The sequence below is a fragment of the Scyliorhinus torazame genome, chromosome 4 (genome assembly GCF_047496885.1).
Source record: "Scyliorhinus torazame isolate Kashiwa2021f chromosome 4, sScyTor2.1, whole genome shotgun sequence".
NCBI classification, from domain to species: Eukaryota; Metazoa; Chordata; class Chondrichthyes; order Carcharhiniformes; family Scyliorhinidae; genus Scyliorhinus; species Scyliorhinus torazame.
The window spans coordinates 14900362-14924690 of NC_092710.1; the positions used below are offsets into that span (position 1 = coordinate 14900362).

The 24329-nt window shown below is 57.1% G+C and overlaps 1 protein-coding gene across 1 annotated transcript in view; it reads left to right on the forward strand.

The window, feature by feature from the left end:
• LOC140411282 (NACHT, LRR and PYD domains-containing protein 3-like) overlaps positions 1-24112 on the forward strand; it is a 120543-nt gene extending 96431 nt beyond the window's left edge. Inside the window, exons 6-9 of the mRNA XM_072500403.1 lie at positions 19586-19756; positions 20430-20600; positions 21366-21533; positions 23981-24112. Of these exons, the coding sequence (XP_072356504.1) occupies positions 19586-19756; positions 20430-20600; positions 21366-21533; positions 23981-24089 (619 nt within the window). The 3' untranslated portion in view covers positions 24090-24112. The remainder of the gene's footprint in view (positions 1-19585; positions 19757-20429; positions 20601-21365; positions 21534-23980) is intronic.
• The last annotated feature ends 217 nt before the right edge of the window (positions 24113-24329 follow it).

Below are 24329 nucleotides of genomic sequence, written 5' to 3' on the forward strand. Positions count from 1 at the left end.
GCACTGCACTGTCAGAGGGTCAGTACTGAGGGAGTGCTGCACTGTCAGAGAGTCAGTACTTAGGGAGTGCTGCACTGTCAGAGGGTCAGTACTGAGGGAGTGCAGCTCTGTCAGAGGGTCAGTACTGAGGGAGTGCTGCACTGTCAGAGGGTCAGTACTGAGTGTGTGCGGCACTGTCAGAGGGTCAGTACTGAGGGAGTGCTGCACTGTCAGAGGGTCAGTACTGAGGGAGTGCCGCACAGCCAGAGGGTCAGTGCTGAGAGAGAGCCGCACTGTCAGAGGGTAAGTACTGAGGGAGTGCCGCACTGTCAGAGGGTCAGTACTGAGTGAGTGCCGCACTGTCAGAGAGTCAGTGCTGAGGGAGTGCCGCACTGTCAGAGGGTCAGTACTGAGGGAGTGCTGCACTCTCAGAGGGTCAGTACTGACGGAGAGCTGCACTGTCAGAGGGTCAGTCCTGAGGGAGTGCCGCAACTTCAGAGGGTCAGTACTGAGTGTGTGCGGCACTGTCAGAGGGTCAGTACTGAGGGAGTGCTGCACTGTCAGAGGGTCAGTACTGAGGGAGTGCCGCACAGCCAGAGGGTCAGTGCTGAGAGAGAGCCGCACTGTCAGAGGGTAAGTACTGAGGGAGTGCCGCACTGTCAGAGGGTCAGTACTGAGTGAGTGCCGCACTGTCAGAGAGTCAGTGCTGAGGGAGTGCCGCACTGTCAGAGGGTCAGTACTGAGGGAGTGCTGCACTCTCAGAGGGTCAGTACTGACGGAGAGCTGCACTGTCAGAGGGTCAGTCCTGAGGGAGTGCCGCAACTTCAGAGGGTCAGTACTGAGGGAGTGCCGCAACGCAGAGGGTCAGTACTGAGGGAGTGCTGCACTGTCCGAGGATCAGTACTGAGGGAGTGCCGCACTGTCAGAGGGTCAGTAGTGAGGGCGTGCAGCTCTGTCAGAGGGTCAGTACTGAGGGAGTGCTGCACTGTCAGAGGGTCAGTACTGAGGGTGTGCTGCACTGTCAGAGGGTCAGTACTGAGGGAGTGCTGCACTGTCAGAGGGTCAGTACTGAGGGAGTGCCGCACTGTCAGAGGGTCAGTACTGTGGGAGTACTGCACTGTCAGAGAGTCAGTACTGAGGGAGGGCTGCACTGTCAGAGGGTCTGTACTGAGGGAGAGCTGCACTTCCCAGAGGGTCAGTACTGAGGGAGTGCCGCACTGTCAGAGAGTCAGTGCTGAGGGAGTGCCGCACTGTCAGGGGGTCAGTACTGAGGGAGTGCTGCACTGTCAGAGGGTCAGTAGTGACGGAGAGCTGCACTGTCAGAGGGTCAGTACTGAGGGAGTGCCGCACCTTCAGAGGGTCAGTACTGAGGGAGTGCCGCAACGCAGCGGGTCAGTACTGAGGGAGTGCTGCACTGTCCGAGGATCAGTACTGAGGGAGTGCTGCACTGTCAGAGGGTCAGTACTGAGGGAGTGCCGCACTGTCAGAGGGTCAGTACTGACGTAGTGCTGCACTGTCAGAGGGTCAGTACTGAGGGAGTGCCGCACCTTCAGAGGGTCAGTACTGAGGGAGTGCCGTATTGCAGAGGGTCAGTACTGAGGGAGTGCTGCACTGTCAGAGGATCAGTACTGAGAGAGTGCCGCACTGTCAGAGGGTCAGTACTGAGGGAGTGCTGCACTTTCAGAGGGTCAGTACTGAGAGAGTGCTGCACTGTCAGAGGGTCAGTACTGGGGGAGTGCCGTACTGTCAGAGGGTCAGTACTGGGAGAGTGCCGCACTGTCGGAGGGTCAGTACTGAGGGAGTGCTGCAATGTCAGAGGGTCAGTACTGAGGGAGTGCTGCACTGTCAGAGGGTCAGTACTGAGGGAGTGCTGCACTGTCAGAGGGTCAGTACTGAGGGAGCACTGCACTGTCAGAGGGTCAGTACTGAGGGAGTGCTGCACTGTCAGAGAGTCAGTACTTAGGGAGTGCTGCACTGTCAGAGGGTCAGTACTGAGGGAGTGCAGCTCTGTCAGAGGGTCAGTACTGAGGGAGTGCTGCACTGTCAGAGGGTCAGTACTGAGTGTGTGCGGCACTGTCAGAGGGTCAGTACTGAGGGAGTGCTGCACTGTCAGAGGGTCAGTACTGAGGGAGTGCCGCACAGCCAGAGGGTCAGTGCTGAGAGAGAGCCGCACTGTCAGAGGGTAAGTACTGAGGGAGTGCCGCACTGTCAGAGGGTCAGTACTGAGTGAGTGCCGCACTGTCAGAGAGTCAGTGCTGAGGGAGTGCCGCACTGTCAGAGGGTCAGTACTGAGGGAGTGCTGCACTCTCAGAGGGTCAGTACTGACGGAGAGCTGCACTGTCAGAGGGTCAGTCCTGAGGGAGTGCCGCAACTTCAGAGGGTCAGTACTGAGGGAGTGCCGCAACGCAGAGGGTCAGTACTGAGGGAGTGCTGCACTGTCCGAGGATCAGTACTGAGGGAGTGCTGCACTGTCAGAGGGTCAGTACTGAGGGAGTGCCGCACTGTCAGAGGGTCAGTACTGACGTAGTGCTGCACTGTCAGAGGGTCAGTACTGAGGGAGTGCCGCACCTTCAGAGGGTCAGTACTGAGGGAGTGCCGTATTGCAGAGGGTCAGTACTGAGGGAGTGCTGCACTGTCAGAGGATCAGTACTGAGGGAGTGCCGCACTGTCAGAGGGTCAGTACTGAGGGAGTGCTGCACTTTCAGAGGGTCAGTACTGAGAGAGTGCTGCACTGTCAGAGGGTCAGTACTGGGGGAGTGCCGTACTGTCAGAGGGTCAGTACTGGGAGAGTGCCGCACTGTCGGAGGGTCAGTACTGAGGGAGTGCTGCACTGTCAGAGGGTCAGTACTGAGGGAGTGCTGCACTGTCAGAGGGTCAGTACTGAGGGAGTGCTGCACTGTCAGAGGGTCAGTACTGAGGGAGCACTGCACTGTCAGAGGGTCAGTACTGAGGGAGTGCTGCACTGTCAGAGAGTCAGTACTTAGGGAGTGCTGCACTGTCAGAGGGTCAGTACTGAGGGAGTGCCGCACTGTCAGAGGGTCAGTACTGTGGGAGTACTGCACTGTCAGAGAGTCAGTACTGAGGGAGGGCTGCACTGTCAGAGGGTCTGTACTGAGGGAGAGCTGCACTTCCCAGAGGGTCAGTACTGAGGGAGTGCCGCACTGTCAGAGAGTCAGTGCTGAGGGAGTGCCGCACTGTCAGAGAGTCAGTGCTGAGGGAGTGCCGCACTGTCAGGGGGTCAGTACTGAGGGAGTGCTGCACTGTCAGAGGGTCAGTAGTGACGGAGAGCTGCACTGTCAGAGGGTCAGTACTGAGGGAGTGCCGCACCTTCAGAGGGTCAGTACTGAGGGAGTGCCGCAACGCAGAGGGTCAGTACTGAGGGAGTGCTGCACTGTCCGAGGATCAGTACTGAGGGAGTGCTGCACTGTCAGAGGGTCAGTACTGAGGGAGTGCCGCACTGTCAGAGGGTCAGTACTGACGTAGTGCTGCACTGTCAGAGGGTCAGTACTGAGGGAGTGCCGCACCTTCAGAGGGTCAGTACTGAGGGAGTGCCGTATTGCAGAGGGTCAGTACTGAGGGAGTGCTGCACTGTCAGAGGATCAGTACTGAGGGAGTGCCGCACTGTCAGAGGGTCAGTACTGAGGGAGTGCTGCACTTTCAGAGGGTCAGTACTGAGAGAGTGCTGCACTGTCAGAGGGTCAGTACTGGGGGAGTGCCGTACTGTCAGAGGGTCAGTACTGGGAGAGTGCCGCACTGTCGGAGGGTCAGTACTGAGGGAGTGCTGCAATGTCAGAGGGTCAGTACTGAGGGAGTGCTGCACTGTCAGAGGGTCAGTACTGAGGGAGTGCTGCACTGTCAGAGGGTCAGTACTGAGGGAGCACTGCACTGTCAGAGGGTCAGTACTGAGGGAGTGCTGCACTGTCAGAGAGTCAGTACTTAGGGAGTGCTGCATTGTCAGAGGGTCAGTACTGAGGGAGTGCAGCTCTGTCAGAGGGTCAGTACTGAGGGAGTGCTGCACTGTCAGAGGGTCAGTACTGAGTGTGTGCTGCACTGTCAGAGGGTCAGTACTGAGGGAGTGCTGCACTGTCAGAGGGTCAGTACTGAGGGAGTGCCGCACAGCCAGAGGGTCAGTGCTGAGAGAGTGCCGCACTGTCAGAGGGTAAGTACTGAGGGAGTGCTGCACTGTCAGAGGGTCAGTACTGAGGGAGTGCCGCACTGTCAGAGAGTCAGGACTGAGGGAGGGCTGCACTGTCAGAGGGTCTGTACTGAGGGAGAGCTGCACTTCCCAGAGGGTCAGTACTGAGGGAGTGCCGCACTGTCAGAGGGTCAGTACTGAGTGAGTGCCGCACTGTCAGAGAGTCAGTGCTGAGGGAGTGCCGCACTGTCAGAGGGTCAGTACTGAGGGAGTGCTGCACTGTCAGAGGGTCAGTACTGACAGAGTGCTGCACTGTCAGAGGGTCAGTACTGAGGGAGTGCCGCACCTTCAGAGGGTCAGTACTGAGGGAGTGCTGCTCTGTCAGAGGGTCAGTACTGAGGGACTGCCGCACTGTCAGAGGGTCAGTACTGAGGGAGTGCGGCACTGTCAGAGGGCCGGTGCTGAGGGAGTGCTGCACTGTCAGAGGGTCAGTGCTGAGGGAGTGCTGCAATGTCAGAGGGTCAGTACTGAGGGAGTGCCGCACTGTCAGAGGGTCAGTAGTGAGAGAGTGCTACACTGTCACAGGGTCAGTACTGAGGGAGTGATGCACTGTCACAAGCTCAGTACTGAGGGAGAGTTGCACTGTCACAGGGTCAGTACTGAAGGAGCGCTGCACTGTCAGAGGGTCAGTACTGAGGCAGAGTTGCACTTTCAGAGGGTCAGTACTGAGGGAGCGCTGCACTGTTAGAGGGTCAGTGCTGAGGGAGTGCTGCACTGTCAGAGGGTGAGCACTGAGGAAGTGCCGCACTGTCAGAGCGTCAGTACTGAGGGAGTGCTGCACTGTCAGAGGGTCAGCACTGAGGGAGTGCCTCTCTGTCAGAGGGTCAGTACTGAGGGTGTGCTGCACTGTCAGAGGGACAGTACTGAGGGAGTGCTGCACTGTCAGAGGGTCAGTACTGAGGAAGTGCCGCACTGTCAGAGCGTCAGTACTGAGGGAGTGCTGCACTGTCAGAGGGTCAGCACTGAGGGAGTGCCTCTCTGTCAGAGGGTCAGTACTGAGGGTGTGCTGCACTGTCAGAGGGTCAGTACTGAGGGAGTGCTGCACTGTCAGAGAGTCAGTACTGAGGGAGGGCTGCACTGTCAGAGGGTCTGTACTGAGGGAGAGCTGCACTTCCCTGAGGGTCAGTACTGAGGGAGTGCCGCACTGTCAGAGAGTCAGTGCTGAGGGAGTGCCGCACTGTCAGAGAGTCAGTGCTGAGGGAGTGCCGCACTGTCAGGGGGTCAGTACTGAGGGAGTGCTGCACTGTCAGAGGGTCAGTAGTGACGGAGAGCTGCACTGTCAGAGGGTCAGTACTGAGGGAGTGCCGCACCTTCAGAGGGTCAGTACTGAGGGAGTGCCGCAACGCAGAGGGTCAGTACTGAGGGAGTGCTGCACTGTCCGAGGATCAGTACTGAGGGAGTGCTGCACTGTCAGAGGGTCAGTACTGAGGGAGTGCTGCACTGTCAGAGGGTCAGTACTGAGGGAGTGCCGCACCTTCAGAGGGTCAGTACTGAGGGAGTGCCGTATTGCAGAGGGTCAGTACTGAGGGAGTGCTGCACTGTCAGAGGATCAGTACTGAGAGAGTGCCGCACTGTCAGAGGGTCAGTACTGAGGGAGTGCTGCACTTTCAGAGGGTCAGTACTGAGAGAGTGCTGCACTGTCAGAGGGTCAGTACTGGGGGAGTGCCGTACTGTCAGAGGGTCAGTACTGGGAGAGTGCCGCACTGTCGGAGGGTCAGTACTGAGGGAGTGCTGCAATGTCAGAGGGTCAGTACTGAGGGAGTGCTGCACTGTCAGAGGGTCAGTACTGAGGGAGTGCTGCACTGTCAGAGGGTCAGTACTGAGGGAGCACTGCACTGTCAGAGGGTCAGTACTGAGGGAGTGCTGCACTGTCAGAGAGTCAGTACTTAGGGAGTGCTGCACTGTCAGAGGGTCAGTACTGAGGGAGTGCAGCTCTGTCAGAGGGTCAGTACTGAGGGAGTGCTGCACTGTCAGAGGGTCAGTACTGAGTGTGTGCTGCACTGTCAGAGGGTCAGTACTGAGGGAGTGCTGCACTGTCAGAGGGTCAGTACTGAGGGAGTGCCGCACAGCCAGAGGGTCAGTGCTGAGAGAGAGCCGCACTGTCAGAGGGTCAGTACTGAGTGAGTGCCGCACTGTCAGAGAGTCAGTGCTGAGGGAGTGCCGCACTGTCAGAGGGTAAGTACTGAGGGAGTGCCGCACTGTCAGAGGGTCAGTACTGAGTGAGTGCCGCACTGTCAGAGAGTCAGTGCTGAGGGAGTGCCGCACTGTCAGAGGGTCAGTACTGAGGGAGTGCTGCACTCTCAGAGGGTCAGTACTGACGGAGAGCTGCACTGTCAGAGGGTCAGTCCTGAGGGAGTGCCGCAACTTCAGAGGGTCAGTACTGAGGGAGTGCCGCAACGCAGAGGGTCAGTACTGAGGGAGTGCTGCACTGTCCGAGGATCAGTACTGAGGGAGTGCTGCACTGTCAGAGGGTCAGTACTGAGGGAGTGCCGCACTGTCAGAAGGTCAGTACTGACGTAGTGCTGCACTGTCAGAGGGTCAGTACTGAGGGAGTGCCGCACCTTCAGAGGGTCAGTACTGAGGGAGTGCCGTATTGCAGAGGGTCAGTACTGAGGGAGTGCTGCACTGTCAGAGGATCAGTACTGAGGGAGTGCCGCACTGTCAGAGGGTCAGTACTGAGGGAGTGCTGCACTTTCAGAGGGTCAGTACTGAGAGAGTGCTGCACTGTCAGAGGGTCAGTACTGGGGGAGTGCCGTACTGTCAGAGGGTCAGTACTGGGAGAGTGCCGCACTGTCGGAGGGTCAGTACTGAGGGAGTGCTGAACTGTCAGAGGGTCAGTACTGAGGGAGTGCTGCACTGTCAGAGGGTCAGTACTGAGGGAGTGCTGCACTGTCAGAGGGTCAGTACTGAGGGAGTGCCGCACTGTCAGAGGGTCAGTACTGAGGGAGTGCTGCACTGTCAGAGGGTCAGTACTGAGGGAGCACTGCACTGTCAGAGGGTCAGTACTGAGGGAGTGCTGCACTGTCAGAGAGTCAGTACTTAGGGAGTGCTGCACTGTCAGAGGGTCAGTACTGAGGGAGTGCCGCACTGTCAGAGGGTCAGTACTGTGGGAGTACTGCACTGTCAGAGAGTCAGTACTGAGGGAGGGCTGCACTGTCAGAGAGTCAGTACTTAGGGAGTGCTGCACTGTCAGAGGGTCAGTACTGAGGGAGTGCCGCACTGTCAGAGGGTCAGTACTGTGGGAGTACTGCACTGTCAGAGAGTCAGTACTGAGGGAGTGCTGCACTGTCAGAGGGTCAGTACTGAGGGAGTGCCGCACTGTCAGAGGGTCAGTACTGAGGGAGTGCCGCACTGTCAGAGAGTCAGTGCTGAGGGAGTGCCGCACTGTCAGAGAGTCAGTGCTGAGGGAGTGCTGCACTGTCAGAGGGTCAGTAGTGACGGAGAGCTGCACTGTCAGAGGGTCAGTACTGAGGGAGTGCCGCACCTTCAGAGGGTCAGTACTGAGGGAGTGCCGCAACGCAGAGGGTCAGTACTGAGGGAGTGCTGCACTGTCCGAGGATCAGTACTGAGGGAGTGCTGCACTGTCAGAGGGTCAGTACTGAGGGAGTGCCGCACTGTCAGAGGGTCAGTACTGACGTAGTGCTGCACTGTCAGAGGGTCAGTACTGAGGGAGTGCCGCACCTTCAGAGGGTCAGTACTGAGGGAGTGCCGTATTGCAGAGGGTCAGTACTGAGGGAGTGCTGCACTGTCAGAGGATCAGTACTGAGGGAGTGCCGCACTGTCAGAGGGTCAGTACTGAGGGAGTGCTGCACTTTCAGAGGGTCAGTACTGAGAGAGTGCTGCCCTGTCAGAGGGTCAGTACTGGGGGAGTGCCGTACTGTCAGAGGGTCAGTACTGGGAGAGTGCCGCACTGTCGGAGGGTCAGTACTGAGGGAGTGCTGCAATGTCAGAGGGTCAGTACTGAGGGAGTGCTGCACTGTCAGAGGGTCAGTACTGAGGGAGTGCTGCACTGTCAGAGGGTCAGTACTGAGGGAGCACTGCACTGTCAGAGGGTCAGTACTGAGGGAGTGCTGCACTGTCAGAGAGTCAGTACTTAGGGAGTGCTGCATTGTCAGAGGGTCAGTACTGAGGGAGTGCAGCTCTGTCAGAGGGTCAGTACTGAGGGAGTGCTGCACTGTCAGAGGGTCAGTACTGAGTGTGTGCTGCACTGTCAGAGGGTCAGTACTGAGGGAGTGCTGCACTGTCAGAGGGTCAGTACTGAGGGAGTGCCGCACAGCCAGAGGGTCAGTGCTGAGAGAGTGCCGCACTGTCAGAGGGTAAGTACTGAGGGAGTGCTGCACTGTCAGAGAGTCAGTACTGAGGTAGGGCTGCACTGTCAGAGGGTCTGTACTGAGGGAGAGCTGCACTTCCCAGAGGGTCAGTACTGAGGGAGTGCCGCACTGTCAGAGGGTCAGTACTGAGTGAGTGCCGCACTGTCAGAGAGTCAGTGCTGAGGGAGTGCCGCACTGTCAGAGGGTCAGTACTGAGGGAGTGCTGCACTGTCAGAGGGTCAGTACTGACGGAGTGCTGCACTGTCAGAGGGTCAGTACTGAGGGAGTGCCGCACCTTCAGAGGGTCAGTACTGAGGGAGTGCTGCTCTGTCAGAGGGTCAGTACTGAGGGACTGCCGCACTGTCAGAGGGTCAGTACTGAGGGAGTGCGGCACTGTCAGAGGGCCGGTGCTGAGGGAGTGCTGCACTGTCAGAGGGTCAGTGCTGAGGGAGTGCTGCAATGTCAGAGGGTCAGTACTGAGGGAGTGCCGCACTGTCAGAGGGTCAGTAGTGAGAGAGTGCTGCACTGTCACAGGGTCAGTACTGAGGGAGTGCTGCACTGTCACAAGCTCAGTACTGAGGGAGTGCTGCACTGTCAGAGGGTCAGTACTGAGGGAGTGCCGCACTGTCAGAGGGTCAGTACTGAGGCAGAGTTGCACTGTCAGAGGGTCAGTACTGAAGGAGCGCTGCACTGTCAGAGGGTCAGTACTGAGGGAGCGCTGCACTTTCAGAGGGTCAGCACTGAGGGAGTGCTGCACTGTTAGAGGGTCAGTACTGAGGGAGTGCTGCACTGTCAGAGGGTGAGCACTGAGGAAGTGCCGCACTGTCAGAGCGTCAGTACTGAGGGAGTGCTGCACTGTCAGAGGGTCAGCACTGAGGGAGTGCCTCTCTGTCAGAGGGTCAGTGCTGAGGGAGTGCTGCACCGTTAGAGATTCAGTACTGAGGGAGTGCCGCACTGTCAGACGGTCAGTACGGCGGGAGTGCTGCACTGTCAGAGGGTCAGTACTGAGGGAGTGCTGCACTGTCAGAGGGTCAGTACTCAGGGAGTGCTGCACTTTCAGAGGGTCAGCACTGAGGGAGTGCTGCACTGTTAGAGGGTCAGTGCTGAGGGAGTGCTGCACTGTCAGAGGGTGAGCACTGAGGGAGTGCCGCACTGTCAGAGCGTCAGTACTGAGGGAGTGCCGCACTGTCAGAGGGTCAGTACTGAGGGAGTGCTGCACTGTCAGAAGGTCAGCACTGAGGGAGTGCTGCACTGTCAGAGGGTAAGTGCTGAGGAAGTGCCGCACTGTCAGAGGGTCAGTGCTGAGGGAGTGCTGCACTGTCAGAGGGTCAGTACTGAGGGAGTGCTGCACTGTTAGAGAGTCAGTACTGAGGGAGTGCCGCACTGTCAGATGGTCAGTACTGAGGGAGTGCTGCACTGTCAGAGGGTCAGTACTGAGGGAGTGCCGCATTGTCAAAGGGTCATTTCTGAGGGAGTGCCGCACTGTCAGAGGGTCAGTACTGAGGGAGTGCTGCACTGTCAGAGCGTCAGCACTGAGGGAGTGCCGCACTGTCAGAGGGTCAGTACTGAGCGAGTGCTGCACTGTCAGAGGGTCAGTACTGAGGGAGCGCTGCACTGTCAGAGGGTCAGTACTGAGGGAGTGCTGCACTGTCAGAGGGTCAGTACTGAGGGAGGGCCGCACTGTCCGAGGATCAGTACTGAGGGAGTGCTGCACTATCAGAGGGTCAGCACTGAGGGAGCGCTGCACTGTTAGAGGGTCAGTACTGAGCGAGTGCTGCACTGTCAGAGGGTCAGTACTGAGGAATCGCTGCACTGTCAGAGGGTCAGTACTGAGGGAGTGCAGCTCTGTCAGAGGGTCAGTACTGAGGGAGTGCTGCACTGTCAGAGGGTCAGTACTGAGTGTGTGCTGCACTGTCAGAGGGTCAGTACTGAGGGAGTGCTGCACTGTCAGAGGGTCAGTACTGAGGGAGTGCCGCACAGCCAGAGGGTCAGTGCTGAGAGAGAGCCGCACTGTCAGAGGGTCAGTACTGAGTGAGTGCCGCACTGTCAGAGGGTAAGTACTGAGGGAGTGCCGCACTGTCAGAGGGTCAGTACTGAGTGAGTGCCGCACTGTCAGAGAGTCAGTGCTGAGGGAGTGCCGCACTGTCAGAGGGTCAGTACTGAGGGAGTGCTGCACTCTCAGAGGGTCAGTACTGACGGAGAGCTGCACTGTCAGAGGGTCAGTCCTGAGGGAGTGCCGCAACTTCAGAGGGTCAGTACTGAGGGAGTGCCGCAACGCAGAGGGTCAGTACTGAGGGAGTGCTGCACTGTCCGAGGATCAGTACTGAGGGAGTGCTGCACTGTCAGAGGGTCAGTACTGAGGGAGTGCCGCACTGTCAGAGGGTCAGTACTGACGTAGTGCTGCACTGTCAGAGGGTCAGTACTGAGGGAGTGCCGCACCTTCAGAGGGTCAGTACTGAGGGAGTGCCGTATTGCAGAGGGTCAGTACTGAGGGAGTGCTGCACTGTCAGAGGATCAGTACTGAGGGAGTGCCGCACTGTCAGAGGGTCAGTACTGAGGGAGTGCTGCACTTTCAGAGGGTCAGTACTGAGAGAGTGCTGCACTGTCAGAGGGTCAGTACTGGGGGAGTGCCGTACTGTCAGAGGGTCAGTACTGGGAGAGTGCCGCACTGTCGGAGGGTCAGTACTGAGGGAGTGCTGAACTGTCAGAGGGTCAGTACTGAGGGAGTGCTGCACTGTCAGAGGGTCAGTACTGAGGGAGTGCTGCACTGTCAGAGGGTCAGTACTGAGGGAGTGCCGCACTGTCAGAGGGTCAGTACTGAGGGAGTGCTGCACTGTCAGAGGGTCAGTACTGAGGGAGCACTGCACTGTCAGAGGGTCAGTACTGAGGGAGTGCTGCACTGTCAGAGAGTCAGTACTTAGGGAGTGCTGCACTGTCAGAGGGTCAGTACTGAGGGAGTGCCGCACTGTCAGAGGGTCAGTACTGTGGGAGTACTGCACTGTCAGAGAGTCAGTACTGAGGGAGGGCTGCACTGTCAGAGAGTCAGTACTTAGGGAGTGCTGCACTGTCAGAGGGTCAGTACTGAGGGAGTGCCGCACTGTCAGAGGGTCAGTACTGTGGGAGTACTGCACTGTCAGAGAGTCAGTACTGAGGGAGTGCTGCACTGTCAGAGGGTCTGTACTGAGGGAGAGCTGCACTTCCCAGAGGGTCAGTACTGAGGGAGTGCCGCACTGTCAGAGAGTCAGTGCTGAGGGAGTGCCGCACTGTCAGAGAGTCAGTGCTGAGGGAGTGCCGCACTGTCAGGGGGTCAGTACTGAGGGAGTGCTGCACTGTCAGAGGGTCAGTAGTGACGGAGAGCTGCACTGTCAGAGGGTCAGTACTGAGGGAGTGCCGCACCTTCAGAGGGTCAGTACTGAGGGAGTGCCGCAACGCAGAGGGTCAGTACTGAGGGAGTGCTGCACTGTCCGAGGATCAGTACTGAGGGAGTGCTGCACTGTCAGAGGGTCAGTACTGAGGGAGTGCCGCACTGTCAGAGGGTCAGTACTGACGTAGTGCTGCACTGTCAGAGGGTCAGTACTGAGGGAGTGCCGCACCTTCAGAGGGTCAGTACTGAGGGAGTGCCGTATTGCAGAGGGTCAGTACTGAGGGAGTGCTGCACTGTCAGAGGATCAGTACTGAGGGAGTGCCGCACTGTCAGAGGGTCAGTACTGAGGGAGTGCTGCACTTTCAGAGGGTCAGTACTGAGAGAGTGCTGCCCTGTCAGAGGGTCAGTACTGGGGGAGTGCCGTACTGTCAGAGGGTCAGTACTGGGAGAGTGCCGCACTGTCGGAGGGTCAGTACTGAGGGAGTGCTGCAATGTCAGAGGGTCAGTACTGAGGGAGTGCTGCACTGTCAGAGGGTCAGTACTGAGGGAGTGCTGCACTGTCAGAGGGTCAGTACTGAGGGAGCACTGCACTGTCAGAGGGTCAGTACTGAGGGAGTGCTGCACTGTCAGAGAGTCAGTACTTAGGGAGTGCTGCATTGTCAGAGGGTCAGTACTGAGGGAGTGCAGCTCTGTCAGAGGGTCAGTACTGAGGGAGTGCTGCACTGTCAGAGGGTCAGTACTGAGTGTGTGCTGCACTGTCAGAGGGTCAGTACTGAGGGAGTGCTGCACTGTCAGAGGGTCAGTACTGAGGGAGTGCCGCACAGCCAGAGGGTCAGTGCTGAGAGAGTGCCGCACTGTCAGAGGGTAAGTACTGAGGGAGTGCTGCACTGTCAGAGAGTCAGTACTGAGGTAGGGCTGCACTGTCAGAGGGTCTGTACTGAGGGAGAGCTGCACTTCCCAGAGGGTCAGTACTGAGGGAGTGCCGCACTGTCAGAGGGTCAGTACTGAGTGAGTGCCGCACTGTCAGAGAGTCAGTGCTGAGGGAGTGCCGCACTGTCAGAGGGTCAGTACTGAGGGAGTGCTGCACTGTCAGAGGGTCAGTACTGACGGAGTGCTGCACTGTCAGAGGGTCAGTACTGAGGGAGTGCCGCACCTTCAGAGGGTCAGTACTGAGGGAGTGCTGCTCTGTCAGAGGGTCAGTCCTGAGGGACTGCCGCACTGTCAGAGGGTCAGTACTGAGGGAGTGCGGCACTGTCAGAGGGCCGGTGCTGAGGGAGTGCTGCACTGTCAGAGGGTCAGTGCTGAGGGAGTGCTGCAATGTCAGAGGGTCAGTACTGAGGGAGTGCCGCACTGTCAGAGGGTCAGTAGTGAGAGAGTGCTGCACTGTCACAGGGTCAGTACTGAGGGAGTGCTGCACTGTCACAAGCTCAGTACTGAGGGAGTGCTGCACTGTCAGAGGGTCAGTACTGAGGGAGTGCCGCACTGTCAGAGGGTCAGTACTGAGGCAGAGTTGCACTGTCAGAGGGTCAGTACTGAAGGAGCGCTGCACTGTCAGAGGGTCAGTACTGAGGGAGCGCTGCACTTTCAGAGGGTCAGCACTGAGGGAGTGCTGCACTGTTAGAGGGTCAGTGCTGAGGGAGTGCTGCACTGTCAGAGGGTGAGCACTGAGGAAGTGCCGCACTGTCAGAGCGTCAGTACTTAGGGAGTGCTGCACTGTCAGAGGGTCAGCACTGAGGGAGTGCCTCTCTGTCAGAGGGTCAGTGCTGAGGGAGTGCTGCACCGTTAGAGATTCAGTACTGAGGGAGTGCCGCACTGTCAGACGGTCAGTACGGCGGGAGTGCTGCACTGTCAGAGGGTCAGTACTGAGGGAGTGCTGCACTGTCAGAGGGTCAGTACTCAGGGAGTGCTGCACTTTCAGAGGGTCAGCACTGAGGGAGTGCTGCACTGTTAGAGGGTCAGTGCTGAGGGAGTGCTGCACTGTCAGAGGGTGAGCACTGAGGGAGTGCCGCACTGTCAGAGCGTCAGTACTGAGGGAGTGCCGCACTGTCAGAGGGTCAGTACTGAGGGAGTGCTGCACTGTCAGAAGGTCAGCACTGAGGGAGTGCTGCACTGTCAGAGGGTAAGTGCTGAGGAAGTGCCGCACTGTCAGAGGGTCAGTGCTGAGGGAGTGCTGCACTGTCAGAGGGTCAGTACTGAGGGAGTGCTGCACTGTTAGAGAGTCAGTACTGAGGGAGTGCCGCACTGTCAGATGGTCAGTACTGAGGGAGTGCTGCACTGTCAGAGGGTCAGTACTGAGGGAGTGCCGCATTGTCAAAGGGTCATTTCTGAGGGAGTGCCGCACTGTCAGAGGGTCAGTACTGAGGGAGTGCTGCACTGTCAGAGCGTCAGCACTGAGGGAGTGCCGCACTGTCAGAGGGTCAGTACTGAGCGAGTGCTGCACTGTCAGAGGGTCAGTACTGAGGGAGCGCTGCACTGTCAGAGGGTCAGTACTGAGGGAGTGCTGCACTGTCAGAGGGTCAGTACTGAGGGAGGGCCGCACTGTCCGAGGATCAGTACTGAGGGAGTGCTGCACTATCAGAGGGTCAGCACTGAGGGAGCGCTGCACTGTTAGAGGGTCAGTACTGAGCGAGTGCTGCACTGTCAGAGGGTCAGTACTGAGGGAGCGCTGCACTGTCAGAGGGTCAGTACTGAGGGAGTGCCGCACTGTCAGAGGGTCAGTACTGAGGGAGGGCCGCACTGTCCGAGGATCAGTACTGAGGGAGTGCTGCACTGTCAGAGGGTCAGTATTGAGGGAGTGCTGCACTGTCAGAGGGTCAGTACTGAGGGCGTGCTGCACTGTCAGAGGGTCAGTACTGAGGGAGTGCTGCACTGTGAGAGGGTCAGTACTGAGGGTGTGCTGCACTGTCAGAGGGTCAGTACTGAGGGAGCGCTGCACTGTCAGAGGGTCAGTACTGAGGGAGCGCTGCACTGTCAGAGGGTCAGTACTGAGGGAGTGCTGCACTGTCAGAGGGTCAGTACTGAGGGAGTGCCGCACTGTCAGAGAGTCAGTGCTGAGGGAGTGCCGCACTGTCAGAGGGTCAGTACTGAGGGAGTGCTGCACTGTCAGAGGGTCAGTACTGAGGGAGTGCTGCACTGTCAGAGGGTCAGTATTGAGGGAGCGCCGCACTGTCAGAGGGTCAGTATTGAGGGAGCGCGGCACAGTCAGAGGGTCAGTACTGAGGGCGTGCCGCACTGTCAGAGGGTCAGTACAGAGGGACTGCTGCACTGTCAGAGAGTCAGTACTGAGGGAGTGCTGCACTGTCAGAGGGTCAGTACTGAGGGAGTGCTGCACTGTCAGAGGGTCAGTACTGAGGGAGTGCTGCTCTGTCAGAGGGTCAGTACTGAGGGACTGCCGCACTGTCAGAGGGGCAGTACTGAGGGAGTGCGGCACTGTCAGAGGGCCGGTGCTGAGGGAGTGCTGCACTGTCAGAGGGTCAGTACTGAGGGAGTGCTGCACTGTCACAAGCTCAGTACTGAGGGAGTGCTGCACTGTCAGAGGGTCAGTACTGAGGGAGTGCTGCACTGTCAGAGGGTCAGTACTGAGGGAGTGCCGCACTGTCAGAGGGTCAGTACTGAGGGAGAGTTGCACTGTCAGAGGGTCAGTACTGAGGGAGTGCCGCACTGTCAGAGGGTCAGTAATGAGGGAGAGTTGCACTGTCAGAGGGTCAGTACTGAGGGAGTGCCGCACTGTCAGAGGATCGGTATTGAGGGAGTGCTGCACTGTCAGAGGGTCAGTACTGAGGGAGCGCTGCACTGTCAGAGGGTCAGAACAGAGGGAGTGCCGCACTGTCAGAGGGTCAGTACTGAGGGAGGGCCGCACTGTCAGAGGGTCAGTACTGAGGGAGTGCTGCACTGTCAGAGGGTCAGTACTGAGGGAGTGCTGCACTGTCAGAGAGTCAGTACTGAGGGAGTGCTGCACTGTGAGAGGGTCAGTACTGAGGGAGTGCTGCAATGTCAGAGGGTCAGTACTGAGGGTGTGCTGCACTGTCAGAGGGTCAGTACTGAGGGAGCGCTGCACTGTCAGAGGGTCAGTACTGAGGGCGTGCTGCACTGTCAGAGGGTCAGTACTGAGGGAGTGCTGCACTGTTAGAGGGTCAGTACTGAGGGAGCGCTGCACTTTCAGAGGGTCAGCACTGAGGGAGTGCTGCACTGTTAGAGGGTCAGTGCTGAGTGAGTGCTGCACTGTCAGAGGGTGAGCACTGAGGGAGTGCCGCACTGTCAGAGCGTCAGTACTGAGGGAGTGCTGCACTGTCAGAGGGTCAGCACTGAGGGAGTGCCGCACTGTCAGAGGGTCAGCACTGAGGGAGTGCCGCACTGTCAGAGGGTCAGTACTGAGGGAGGGCCGCACTGTCCGAGGATCAGTACTGAGGGAGTGCTGCACTGTCAGAGGGTCAGTATTGAGGGAGTGCTGCACTGTCAGAGGGTCAGTACTGAGGGCGTGCTGCACTGTCAGAGGGTCAGTCCTGAGGGAGTGCTGCACTGTCAGAGGGTCAGTACTGAGGGAGTGCTGCACTGTCAGAGGGTCAGTACTGAGGGAGTGCCGCACTGTCAGAGAGTCAGTGCTGAGGGAGTGCCGCACTGTCAGAGGGTCAGTACTGAGGGAGTGCTGCACTGTCAGAGGGTCAGTACTGAGGGAGTGCTGCACTGTCAGAGGGTCAGTATTGAGGGAGCGCCGCACTGTCAGAGGGTCAGTATTGAGGGAGCGCGGCACAGTCAGAGGGTCAGTACTGAGGGAGTGCCGCACTGTCAGAGGGTCAGTACAGAGGGACTGCTGCACTGTCAGAGAGTCAGTACTGAGGGAGTGCTGCACTGTCAGAAGGTCAGTACTGAGGGAGTGCTGCACTGTCAGAGGGTCAGTACTGAGGGAGTGCTGCTCTGTCAGAGGGTCAGTACTGAGGGACTGCCGCACTGTCAGAGGGGCAGTACTGAGGGAGTGCGGCACTGTCAGAGGGCCGGTGCTGAGGGAGTGCTGCACTGTCAGAGGGTCAGTACTGAAGGAGTGCTGCACTGTCACAAGCTCAGTACTGAGGGAGTGCTGCACTGTCAGAGGGTCAGTACTGAGGGAGTGCTGCACTGTCAGAGGGTCAGTACTGAGGGAGTGCCGCACTGTCAGAGGTTCAGTACTGAGGGAGAGTTGCACTGTCAGAGGGTCAGTACTGAGGGAGTGCCGCACTGTCAGAGGGTCAGTAATGAGGGAGAGTTGCACTGTCAGAGGGTCAGTACTGAGGGAGTGCCGCACTGTCAGAGGATCGGTATTGAGGGAGTGCTGCACTGTCAGAGGGTCAGTACTGAGGGAGCGCTGCACTGTCAGAGGGTCAGAACAGAGGGAGTGCCGCACTGTCAGAGGGTCAGTACTGAGGGAGGGCCGCACTGTCAGAGGGTCAGTACTGAGGGAGTGCTGCACTGTCAGAGGGTCAGTACTGAGGGAGTGCTGCACTGTCAGAGAGTCAGTACTGAGGGAGTGCTGCACTGTGAGAGGGTCAGTACTGAGGGAGTGCTGCAATGTCAGAGGGTCAGTACTGAGGGTGTGCTGCACTGTCAGAGGGTCAGTACTGAGGGAGCGCTGCACTGTCAGAGGGTCAGTACTGAGGGCGTGCTGCACTGTCAGAGGGTCAGTACTGAGGGAGTGCTGCACTGTTAGAGGGTCAGTACTGAGGGAGCGCTGCACTTTCAGAGGGTCAGCACTGAGGGAGTGCTGCACTGTTAGAGGGTCAGTGCTGAGTGAGTGCTGCACTGTCAGAGGGTGAGCACTGAGGGAGTGCCGCACTGTCAGAGCGTCAGTACTGAGGGAGTGCTGCACTTTCAGAGGGTCAGTACTGAGGGAGTGCTGCACTGTCAGAGGGTCAGCACTGAGGGAGTGCCGCACTGTCAGAGGGTCAGCACTGAGGGAGTGCCGCACTGTCAGAGGGTCAGTGCTGAGGGAGTGCTGCACTGTATGAGGGTCAGTACTCAGGGAGTGCTGCACTGTTAGAAATTCAGTACTGAGGGAGTGCCGCACTGTCAAAGGGTCAGTACTGAGGGAGTGCTGCACTGTCAGAGGGGCAGTACTGAGGGAGAGCCGCACTGTCAGAGGGTCAGTACTGAGGGAGTGCTGCACTGTCAGAGGGTCAGTACTGAGGGAGTGCCGCACTGTCAGAGGGTCAGTACTGAGGGAGTGCCGCATTGTCAGAGGGTCAGTACTGAGGGAGTGCTGCTCTGTCAGAGGGTCAGTACTGAGGGAGTGCTGCACTGTCAGAGTGTCAGTACTGAGGGAGTGCTGCACTGTCAGAGGGTCAGTACTGAGGGAGTGCTGCTTTGTCAGAGGGTCAGTACTGAGGGAGTGCCGCACTGTCAGAGGGTCAGTACTGAGGGAGTGCTGCACTGTCAGAGGGTCAGTACTGAGGGAGTGCCGCACTGACAGAGGGTCAGTACTGAGGGAGTGCTGCACTGTCAGAGGGTCAGTACTGAGGGAGCGCCGCACTGTCAGAGGGTCAGTACTGAGGGAGTGCTGCACTGTCAGAGGGTCAGTACTGAGGGAGTGCTGCTCTGTCAGAGGTTCAGTACTGAGGGAGTGCCGCACTGTCAGAGGGTCAGTACTGAGGGAGTGCTGCACTGTCAGAGGGTCAGTACTGAGGGTGTGCTGCACTGTCAGAGGGTCAGTATTGAGGGAGTGCTGCACTGACAGAGGGTCAGTACTGAGGGAGTGCTGCACTGTCAGAGGGTCAGTACTGAGGGAGTGCTGCACTGTCAGAGCGTCATCACTGAGGGAGTGCTGCACTGTCAGAGGGTCAGTACTGAGGGAGTGCTGCACTGTCAGAGGGTCAGTACTGAGGGAGTGCTGTACTGTCAGAGGGTCAGTACTGAGGGAGTGCCGCACTGTCAGAGGGTCAGCACTGAGGGAGTGCTGCACTGTCAGAGGGTCAGTACTGATGGAGTGCCGCACTGTCAGAGGGTCAGTACTGAGGGGGTGCTGCACTGTCAGAGGGTCAGTACTGAGGGAGAGCTGCACTGTCAGAGGGTCAGTACTGAGGGAGTGCCGCACTGTCAGAGGGTCAGTACTGAGGGAGAGCTGCACTGTCAGAGGGTCAGTACTGAGGGAGAGCTGCATTGTCAGAGAGTCAGTACTGAGGGAGTGCTGCACTGTCAGAGGGTCAGTACTGAGGGAGTGCTGTACTGTCAGAGGGTCAGTACTGAGGGAGTGCCGCACTGTCAGAGGGTCAGCACTGAGGGAGTGCTGCACTGTCAGAGGGTCAGTACTGAGGGAGTGCCGCACTGTCAGAGGGTCAGTACTGAGGGGGTGCTGCACTGTCAGAGGGTCAGTACTGAGGGAGTGCCGCACTGTCAGAGGGTCAGTACTGAGGGAGTGCTGCACTGTCAGAGGGTCAGTACTGAGGGAGTGCTGCACTGTCAGAGGGTCAGTACTGAGGGAGTGCCGCACTGTCAGAGGGTCAGTACTGAGGGAGAGCTGCACTGTCAGAGGGTCAGTACTGAGGGAGAGCGGCATTGTCAGAGAGTCAGTACTGAGGGAGTGCCGCACTGTCAGAGGGTCAGTACTGAGGGAGTGCCGCACTGTCAGAGGGTCAGTACTGAGGGAGTGCCGCACTGTCAGAGCGTCAGCACTGAGGGAGTGTGAGAGGCTGGAGAAGGGGCTGAATGGGGCCTCCTCCTATTGCTATGTTGGTGTTTCTTTGTGACCTTCTCTCTCTTGACTCTGTGCAGTGTGAATGGGAATGGGTTGACAGGAGCCTGTGCGGAGGACCTGGCTAGCGTTCTCGGAGAGAGTGGCTCTCTATTGGAACTGGACATTGGTGAGAACGCACTGGGAGATGCTGGAGTCACTGTCCTTTGCACTGCACTGCAGAGAGCAGATTGCAAACTCCAAGTCTTACAGTAAGTCGACAGGCTTCTATCGCTTCCCATGTGTCGAACTCTGTCCTGTTCTGCCTGTCAGACTTTTATACGTTCCCCGACTGATTTTCCCGTGTTTTTCCTTCTTACTCCTGAATCCCACCCTTCTTCCCTTTCCTCCCTCCCTCCATCTCTCTCCCCCACTTTCCCCCTCCCTCTTTCCTCAATTCTTCCCTCCCTCTTTCCTCAATTCTTCCCCTCTCTCCCTCTTTCCAACGCGTCCTCCCTCTCTCCAAATCCTTCTCCCTTTCTTCTACCCCTCTCTCCCTCCCTCTCTCCTTTTGTCATTCCCTCCGTCCCTCTTTTCTGAACCCTCCCTCTTTCTCTTTCCCTCTCCCTCCTTCCCTCCATCTCCCCCCCCCTCGCTTTCATGTCCCTCAAATCACAATCCTCCCCCTCTCTTCCTTCTTCCGCCATTTCCTCCCCCCCTCCCACCCCTTCTCTCTCTCCCTCGCTCCCTCCTCCCGTCGTTCGCCCCCTTCCTGTTTTCAGAACTCTCTCCACGTCTCTCTCTCTCTCTCTCGACATCAATCCCTCCCTCTTCACCCTCTTCCTCTCTCTCCCTCCTATTCCCCCCCCCCCGATCTCTCTCACTGTCCGTCAATCTCTCCTCTTTCCTCACCTCTTAACACATCTTCCTCTCCGGTCCCCACAGTTTAGACAGTAACAAGCTCTCGGACGCCTGTGCTCTGGAATTCTGCTCGGTTCTCATCGGCAGCAAGTCCCTGCTCGCCATCAATCTGAACAACAATAAGCTGGAAGACCTGGGAGTTAAGTACATCTGCACTGCTCTGAGGAGTTCCTCCTGTAGGATACAAAACCTCGGGTAAGCCTGAAATTTAACTACCCATCGACTGAGTGGGGAGAGTCGGGGAGATGTAATTCAGCACTAGGCCGCAAATGAAGCCTGCTGACTTTTCTTGCTCTGCGTGTGTGTGTGTGTGGATCTCCTGCATCAGCGGGTGTGGGTCATCGAGGCAGGACAGGCCGCAAATGGAGCCTGCGGGCTTTTCCTGCTGCATCCGTGCTGAGATATCAGCTAATTCAGCACTAGGCCTCGAATAAAGCCTGGGGTTTCCCTGCTTTGGTGTGCTTGACCTCCCGCTCACCGTGTGCTGCTGAGCCCCACAGATTGAACAGGAAAGTTCCAGGCTTCATTTTCGGCCCAGTGTATCTCACCCGCTGTGTGGAACAGAGCTCAGCACTCATCCAGCAGGAAAGACCCAGGCTTTGTTTTTGACCTAGTGGCTGAGTTTGCCTGATCTGGCACCTGCTGTGTGCTGTTGAGGCCTACACATCCAGCAGGAAAGGCCCAGGCTTCATTTGCGGCCTATAGTGCCAAGTTATTTTCAACTCTCACACCCGCTGTGGTAATGCAGGAGATCCACACAGACATACAAAGCAGGAAACACCCAGGCTTTATTTCTGGCCTAGTGCTGTGATAGACTGATATCTCACTTGCAGTGTGGCGCTGTAGGGATGGGGGACTAAGGGGGAGCGGTGGTAGTGGGGACTCAGCCCCACACACGGCGGGTTCCAGTTACGAGCATTGCCTTTTTGCCTGATCGGCCTCCACCTTGACGACCTTTAGGTTGGCCTCCAATGGCCTGACGGATTTTGCCGCAGAGGGCCTCGTGTCCAGCCTGAGCGGCAAGCGGTCGCTGCGCTCGCTCGACCTCTGGGGCAACGTCTTCTCCGACCGGTCGGTGACCAGCATCCAGGGCCTCATCGAGGCCTGCCCCAACCTGCAGGAGATAAGGTGAGGTGGTCAGCCATCCCAAAAATCTGAAGCAGCGACCGCAGGGCGGTGGATGGGGATGGTGACGGGGATGCAGGCGGCGGGGGGGGGGCATTCATACACGCCGGTTAATAATAACTCCAAATGGAAGAATTCAGGAACATAGAACATAGAACAGTACAGCACAGAACAGGCCCTTCGGCCCTCGATGTTGCGCCGAGCTTTGTCCGAAACCAAGATCAAGCTATCCCATTCCCTGTCATTCTGGTGTGCTCCATGTGCCTATCCAATAACCGCTTGAAAGTTCCTGAAGTGTCCGACTCCACTATCACAGCAGGCAGTCCATTCCACACCCTAACCACTCTCTGAGTAAAGAACCTACCTCGGACATCCCTCCTATATCTCCCACCCTGAATCTTATAGTTATGCCCCCCTGTAACAGCTACATCCACCCGAGGAAATAGTCTCTGAACGTCCACTCTATCTATCCCCCTCAGCATCTTATACACTTCAATTAAGTCGCCTCTCATCCTCCTCCGTTCCAAAGAGAAAAGCCCGAGCTCCCTCAACCTTGCCTCATGAGACCTATCCTCCAAACCAGGCAGCATCCTGGTAAATCTCCTTTGCACCCTTTCCAATGCTTCCACATCCCTCCTATAGTGAGGTGACCAGAACTGCACACAATACTCCAAATGTGGTCTTACCAGGGTCCTGTACAGTTGCAGCATAACCCCACGGCTCTTAAACTCAAGCCCCCTGTTAATAAACGCTAACACACTATAGGCCTTCTTCACGGCTCTGTCCACTTGAGTGGCAACCTTCAGAGATCTGTGGACATGAACCCCAAGATCTCTCTGTTCCTCCACGTTCCTCAGAACCCTGCCGTTGACCCTGTAATCCGCATTCAAATTTGTCCTCCCAAAATGAATCACCTCGCACTCATCGGGATTAAACTCCATCTGCCATTTTTCAGCCCAGCTCTGCATCCTATCATAGAACATAGAACATAGAACGATACAGCGCAGTACAGGCCCTTCGGCCCATGATGTTGCACCGAAACAAAAGCCATCTAACCTACACTATGCCATTATCATCCATATGTTTATCCAATAAACTTTTAAATGCCCTCAATGCCCTCAATGTTGGCAAGTTCAATACTGTATCTTTTCCAGTCAATATTTGGAAAGTTAAAGTCTCCCATAATAACTACCCTGTTACTTTCGCTCTTATCCAGGATCATCCTCGCCATCCTTTCCTCTACATCCCTAGAACTATTTGGAGGCCTATAGAAGACTCCCAACAGGGTGACCTCTCCTTTCATGTTTCTAACCTCAGCCCATACTACCTCGGAAGATGAGTCCCCATCTAGCATCCTCTCCGCCACCGTAATACTGCTCTTGACTAGCAGCGCCACACCTCCCCCTCTTTTGCCTCCTTCTCTGAGCTTACTAAAACACCTAAACCCCGGAACCTGCAACATCCATTCCAGTCCCTGCTCTATCCATGTCTCCGAAATGGCCACAACATCGAAGTCCCAGGTACCAACCCACGCTGCCAGTTCCCCTACCTTGTTTCGTATACTCCTGGCATTGAAGTAGACACACTTCAAACCACCTACCTGAACACTGGCCACCTCCTGCGACATCAAATCTGTGCTCCTGACCTCTATACTCTCATTCTCCATTACCCTAAAACTACAATCCAGGTTCCCATGCCCCTGCTGCATTAGTTTAAACCCCCCCAAAGAGCACTAACAAATCTCCCCCCCAGGATATTTGTGCCCCTCAGGTTCAGATGTAGACCATCCCGTCTGTAGAGGTCCCACCTTCCCCAGAAAGAGCCCCAGTTATCCAGAATCAATGTCTCTTTGCGGCCTACAACAGCCCTCCACCTCATCCACTACTCCACCAATCCTGGTGTCATCAGCAAATTTACTGACCCACCCTTCAGCCCCCTCCTCCAAGTCATTGATAACCCAGCGCTGATCCCTGTGGTACCCCGCTGATAACTGATAACAGGAGAAACATCTTTACCCGGAGAGTGGGGGCAATGTGGAACTCGCTCCGACGGCGCGCTCGAGTTGAATCGTGTCGACGTTAAAACGGGTGGCGGGGGGTGGGGGGGGGGAAATGAAGCAGAGGGAGATGTGGACGGGAGCGAGGTAGAGAAGGGGAGGGAGGAGGCTCACGTGGAGCTGAAGAACAGGCACGGAGCAGATGCAGTGCATCAAATCTGGGCACAGCAAGATCCCACATAAAACAAAAAGCCTGAGTTAAACATCTGGAAAGTGAGTGTCAAATGATTTTGGTCAAGGGATGAATATTGGGTTCAGGCCATGAGGGGATCTGTCAGATATTGTCGGATGTACGGGGATAACTTTGCGTGGCCTGCTAATGTGTTCATGTTTCCCCTGTGGATGTTTCTAATTGAGTCACATTCCTGCCCCATGTTACGTGTTGGTTCGAAAGGCTGAGGGGGAACCGCTTCACGAGAGACGGGAAGTATCGATTGGACCTGATGAACGAGTCGAACACTGGACCCAGGGTGGAAGTTCAGCACCACGCACCTCGGGCCTGAATAAAATGGCTTCTCTCCTTCGAGCTGTGTGTCGTACTTTTGTGTGATGGTCTGAGGCAGGCCGACCCGCCCGACCAACTCGGACGTCAACTCGATCCCACACCTGGATCCTGGACTCTTAACTAGGCCCCAAGGCTCAACTACCAGTTCAGGTCCCACATGTCAAATACCAAACTAGGCCCCAGCTCCCACCTACCAACTGGGCCCCAATCTTCAACTATTAGCCACCGATCTCAGCTA